This window comes from Eptatretus burgeri, chromosome 16 (genome assembly GCF_056783735.1).
Source record: "Eptatretus burgeri isolate ZD-2024b chromosome 16, Ebu_testis_v1, whole genome shotgun sequence".
Lineage (NCBI taxonomy): Eukaryota > Metazoa > Chordata > Myxini > Myxiniformes > Myxinidae > Eptatretus > Eptatretus burgeri.
In genome coordinates, this window is record NC_140976.1 from 25962494 (window position 1) to 25968799 (window position 6306).

A 6306-nucleotide genomic window follows, 5' to 3' on the forward strand; every position below is an offset into this window, starting at 1 on the left:
AACTCCTGGAACCGTTTATTTATTCTGGTAAGGACAAACCTACTTTACAGATATCTTATTTGTACGAGTAGTTCTCCCTCCTCTCCTTTAGATTTTCCTGTAACTGAAAAAGTATAGGTTCGGAGCCATTTATTATCCCCCGTTGGACTTCGTCCAAAACGGGGGCTTATGGATTTGGCCTCGATTTTCGTGTGTGTGTGTGTGTGTGTGTGTGTGCGCGCGCGTGCGCGTATGCGCGTCCGCAACCATATCTCAGACATGTATGGACTGATTTTGTTCGTCCATGCCACAAAGACAACACATGATGATATACATATGCATGTCATTTTTTTCGACATCAGATCCAAGATGGCCGACTGGTGGCCATTTTGTTCCTTAAATGTGTCCCCAACCATTTCTCTGACAGCATGGTTCAATTTTGTTCAAACTTGGCACAAGCACAGCACACAATGGCAAACACTTGCACATAACTTTATTTTGCGATCCAGTCAAAGATGGCCGACTGGTAGACTAGCGGCCATTTTAGTTGTGCATAAATATGGGCTCGCCCTTTAGCTCCGTACAGCAAAATTACTAAAACAGTGGGGACTATGACATTTTATGTCTTTTTTTTTACTTGTTTATTATGAATGCAAGCTTGAGATGGGGATTCAAACTGGTGTGTACAGAATGTGGGTAAATGGGGTCAACTTTGTGTGCATAATAAATGATAAATGGATGGTACCTAACTGAACTTGTATGGTGTTGGTGCTTTTGACAAGTTGTGAAAACTGTTTACATTTACAGTGTTCAGTTTTTAACTTTTGTGATATCTCTACCATAACTGATGAAATATCGAATTGTTTGAGTGCATGAATCGTTTTGTGTTTATGGATCCAGGAGTTATTTTGATGGTGTTCCAACAGATCTGTTTGTGTGGATTTTATTCAAATATATCTACAGACATTGCTCTCTCCCTTGCTCTGGCACCCAAGATCGGAGTAGTGCAACACATTTCAGTGTCATTTATAAATCACTTGCATCTTATACGTGAGCATTTCGGAAGCAAAAGTCAAACAATATACTTTCCTTCCTTCCTTTTCACAACTTGTACTTCAATCCGCTTCAAAGGGAAACTAAAGGCAGCCTTAATTACCACTTTCTTTGGTTTCTGATCCACTTTTCCCTCAAAATACTATCCATTTTCTTCTTCCAGCATATTTCATTTCACTGCAGGACTAAGGCCTCCCTCAATTTTTGTTGAGGGCATGTTTGGCATACTCAACGCACCCCACTTGACAAGTGTAGGTTGGTGTGAAAGTCAAGGAAGCAATTTGTAGTTTGGTTGGAGTGCGAGCGATAACTCACCTATTCCATCAAATGACAGCGTGGTATCTTTAACTTCCACCAACCAAAACTAACAGACAGAACCACCCAGCATTTCACCCTTCTGAAAGGCAGCACACTCGTTGATGTACCACTACAAGTGGTACATAGTACTAATCTACAAAGTACTAATCCAACAGTTTTATTGTCAGGTCAAGAATCCAACCGAGACGTGACAGCTTGTACCTCTGCACCTATTCTGTCCAACTTTTACTTATGATAGTCTATAAATGTTTGGGAATACAAACAAAGTCGAAAAACCTAATGACACTTCAAGAAATTGTGACTACTGCTATGACAGCAATGGAAGCACTTGCAGAAATGATGTACAGGCACCAGGAGCTTCTGCCAATTTCATTTCCGATATCTGTGAACATAATCCAGCAAACAAAGGAGTTTACTGATGAATTTCGACCATATTCATTTCAGGTGGGATACAGTCAAGCCAAGCCATATTGGAGAACACTGCATCAAATTCTGAGAAAAACTTGTGGTAGTTAGGCAGAACTAAGCACGGACAGGGAAGAATTGGTGTGCTACTAATGTGGACATTATCATAGTTCTCTAACGTGTGCCGCCATTCGTATTTTGAAGAAGCTTTTTGCCTTTGTGTTAACTCCTCATCCACACAGCCAACCCCCTGACATTGCAGCAACTTGTAAGCTTGGTCCTGGCGAAAGGTACGTCGAGTTCTCGCAAAGGTCTTTCTCGTGCCAACATCAAAGAGCGAGACATGGCCGTGTGCAATACAATCGATGCCCAACTTTTCAATATAATAGTCCATAAAATGCTTACATTTTCATTAAAATCTTTTGCAAGTAGGCACAGCATTAATTTAGAAGACCGGAGGGTGTGAGGTGAGGAAAGAATAACTGAAAGATGGTTATAATTCAATATATAGTTTGGTAGCTGCAGACACTGTATAATCTTTTAAGCACCGATCTATGGCTCAGTATCTGAGCTTGTACATATATCACATGCAGGACAAAGATGCAGATCGTCAATGTAACGTTATAGGAATTACAAGGACATGATTTGACAATGGACAAAGACATGTGATATATGGGATTAAAATAGAAGGGAATGCTATTTAAGAGGCTCATCTTTCCTTCACATATTTCATTATTTTTTTTAAGACTAAAAGTTTGTTGTGGAGGAACAATCTCCAAACCATCTATCCTTTATTCATTTCCACAGCAGTCATTAATTGGTTGCAATGCTGGTTTACTTACATCTCTGTTTGTCGTCCATTTAGGGACAGTGGATCTTGGGTGCCGAGCCGGCAATCTCCAGCTGTTCCATCTGCCAATGCGTCAGCGTCCCTTCCTGCTGCTGATATGACACGATCCTCTGAAGAAATAGACAGGGCCTGGGCAACAACTGACGCATCCCGTCAAACAGCAGAGCAGGCTGACAGGCTGTGTTCAGTGGCTGAGCATGGAGAAAAGGAACGTGAGCGTAACAGAGACGGATGCCTTGTGCTGGAAAACAGGAAGGAAGTTGGCAATAGTGAAACAAGGCCAAAGGAAGAAGCATTATCCCCGCGTGATTGTAGGCCACGTGAAACTTCCACGGGCTCACATCATGCCGATGCGAAGGCCAAGGAAACCCAAGCCTGTACCCTGGCTGCCATGGCAGCAACAGACAAGAAGGCTGGAGAAGAAGCAGGTAATGGTCATGCAATGCGCTGCTTGTCACCATTTTGCCGCCCGTCATCAATGGAACCGGAGCCAAGGCCAGGGAGTGCTAGTCGAGGTCGTGATTGGGAGCGACGCGAACGTAGCGACATGCACCGGGTTAAGGAGGAGCGCAAAGATGATGCAGAGCATCCAGCACCTGCTCCACCGCTAGCTACCCTCAATGGCCCAGGTGCTGTGCTACCAGCTTTGCGGGCAGTTGAACCTTTTCAGCTGCCATCACTGCCACCCCAATCACACCCACTACCTCCAAGCGCTGGTTCAAATTTAGCATTGTTAGATCGCGCACGGTTGCTCTCTTCTTCACCTTATTTGACCATGAACTCGCTAATGCCAACACGGGACCCAAGATTTCAGCCTCCACCTCCGCCAACATGGGCTGATGCGAGTGCCTTCCGAGATCCATACAGAGCCGCAGCAGCAGCGGCAGCAGGCCTAGAGCTGTCCCGCCTTAGCTCAGATTTCCATGGTCTTAGCAGCTGTCCACGGTTCAGTGTGACGGCCCCACACTCAGCAGCAGCAGCAGCAGCAGCTGCCGCTTTTTACGATGGTGGTATGCGTGACCGTGAACCCCATGACTATAACCTTTTGGAAGCACGCCGTGACAGTGAGCGAGCCACGGTCTTGGAGGAACGTGAACGACTCATTCGTGAAGAGCTCGATCGGGCTCGACTGATTCCAAGCCTTCGTCCCTCACTCGCTTCGATTGAGCCGCATTTGCCAGGTCACTACCAACAGCACCAGGGATATCTTTCTCCTCTTAGTGGACTGCACTACCACCCACGTATCGCACTCCCAACTAGCGGCCTACAAAATGGATTTCTTGGCAACAAGGGACCACCACAGCTTGGTCCCATTTCGGGCTTGCCTCCCGCCAGTCTTGTCTCGGCAATGAGCGGACCTCCGCCACTCATCCCGACTGGAATTTCTCGGCCGATCTCGCCACGGCAAACTACACCACTGGGCTCGATGGCTGACCCACGAGAGCGCTCACCTTCACGAAAGGAGGTTGTTGAAGCTCGATGAGGGCTCTGTCCCAGCATCTGCCAAGGTGCTTCATGCGAGATGTTTTGCACTTTGCAGCTCAGAAAAGGCTTTGTGCCTAAGCTCTGGCATTGTGCAGCACAGTAGTAATAAGGCAGATTATGCGCTTTGTACAGAATTGATGTTTGTTGTCTTTTTTGGTGGTCACCGCATCTGTGCCCAATCAGGCAATGCTTTTGAGAGGGAAAGGCTCGGTAACCTTGTCTTGGACCTATAATTCAAGATCATTTTCGGCGAATCAGCGCAATAAAGGGAGTTGCGTTTCAGGCACAACCACAGACTCTTCACTTTTATTTAAAGTCGCCTACACATGGGCCTTTTTGCATAAGTTACCAAAAAAGCCCCGAGATGCGTTTTCAAGCTCGATGTGTACATTTGTACAGCAAAAAAAGGCATTGAGACATTTAAAAACGGTGTCATTGCCAGACGATTGTGGTTTGGCGAGCTTGGCACTTGGTGGAAGTTGGAAAAAGCAGCCAATTTTCAGATCAAACCCACTTTAGGTGACGACAAAAGCTTAGTAAATAAATTGAAAAAAAACCCTCAATACACAATGTGGGACTCACCCAGCTCTGTGACCTCAGCTGGCGTGGAGGAGACACAGAACTCACCTTTTAGGTTTTGAGTTGTTTCAAAGCTTTTTAGTACCTGTGTTTCTATGCATTTTAACGAGGGTATGAGGAAACATTGAGGTGTGGACGTCACCTTTTTGTTTTACTATTTTGCAGATTAAATTATTGCTGTACCACCAACAATCTGTAAATAAGTTGTGTTGCATAATGCAATGAGGTCTTTCTCAGGCTCCAGTGTTAAATGGTTGTCAGCCTCGATTTGCTCTCAAACTGAGGACCGATATCTTGCAGCTGCTTTGCTGGGATCCCCTTCCCTTCCCCCCCCCCCCCCAAGTCGTTTTTTCATGAGCACAGCTACACTATAGAAACAGCTCTCCTTCTCAGCCTTGTCTCACAGACATATGGCTTACGCAGCAGTAGGTACGACGACCTCTGCTGTTTTGACACGCCACGAGCTCGGACAGGACCTGCTTTGCATCTCTTCATTTTTCATCCACCCCAAACGTACCATCCTCATCTTTACCCTTGAAGATCGACAGAGATGCTTTGCCATATTATTCGCAATGATGTAATTTTTATTTCTTCTTCCATTTCTTTTCATAAGAACATCATTAATTTCAGTTGTGAGACATGGTGATGAATGAATCGTGGACCCTGCTTTGAAAGCAGCTTCCAGTATCTCCCTGCTGCTTTTTTTTATGACCCCAAGGAAAATGGCAAATTACCTAAATCAGTAGCACTAGTGGGGGCAGTTGATCTATAACTTGTACGTAAAAATTTGTCTTTTATTTATGGCAAGTATTTCTTAAATCCTTTGAGGATGCTCTGTAAACATGCGTTTCTACAGAAGGAAAATGAATGGACACCCCCTATCCCTCCCCTCCACTCCCTTTACCCCCAACATGTCTGTGTTCCTTGCGTCCCTCCGATCCCTGCTCCTGTGTTCCATTTTATATTATATCACCCCGTTCCCAGACACACTGTGCTGTGTAAGTAATTACCCTCATCAGATTTCTCCATTTCTGGAAAGAGACACTATCTTCTAGAAATACTGAGATAAATACAAGTTTTGAAAAAAAAATGTCTTTTTCTTTACTGTTTATTCACACGAGTGTTTTGCTCTTTTATGTCTAACTTTACAAAATAAAAGCCAGTGTAAAATCACCTTATTCCAAACTGTAGACATCAGCAGGTGCAACTTAAGTATAAACTTTTGGCTTGAGATGCCAACTTTCAATTTACATGACAAAAATAACCTTTTTACGAGTAAATTGGTTGAAAGGTTTTTGGTGTTCACCACTATCCCGCCCTTCTAACTTGTTGGTTGGGAGGATTTTTAATACAAAATCTCAACTCGTGAAAGAGCGAGGTGTCAGGTTAGAAGGCAACTCACTGGCAGATAGTGGGAAAACATGTGGATTCAACAAATAAAGGGATGAACAAACAGCAGGAGGAAGAGAGGAGAAAGAAGGAAATATCGGAACCAACAAGCAAGAAGAGTGGAATGGTGGTAAATAAGATAATGGAGGATGACATGAGACGGTGGTGCACTGGTAACTTGAAGGCATGGAGGCAAGTGGTTGTCATGCACACCTTTATCAGTACCTGGTATCTGCCAGTATCCCTCA

General features: G+C 44.4%; 1 protein-coding gene across 10 annotated transcripts in view; it reads left to right on the plus strand.

The window, feature by feature from the left end:
* Window positions 1-5842, plus strand: part of LOC147010737 (autism susceptibility gene 2 protein homolog) — a 473526-nt gene extending 467684 nt beyond the window's left edge. For all 10 annotated transcript variants that reach the window (XM_085859271.1, XM_085859277.1, XM_085859269.1 and 7 more), the window contains one exon: window positions 2621-5842. In XM_085859271.1, coding sequence (XP_085715397.1) covers window positions 2621-4088 — 1468 coding nt within the window. In that variant the 3' untranslated portion in view covers window positions 4089-5842. The remainder of the gene's footprint in view (window positions 1-2620) is intronic.
* The last annotated feature ends 464 nt before the right edge of the window (window positions 5843-6306 follow it).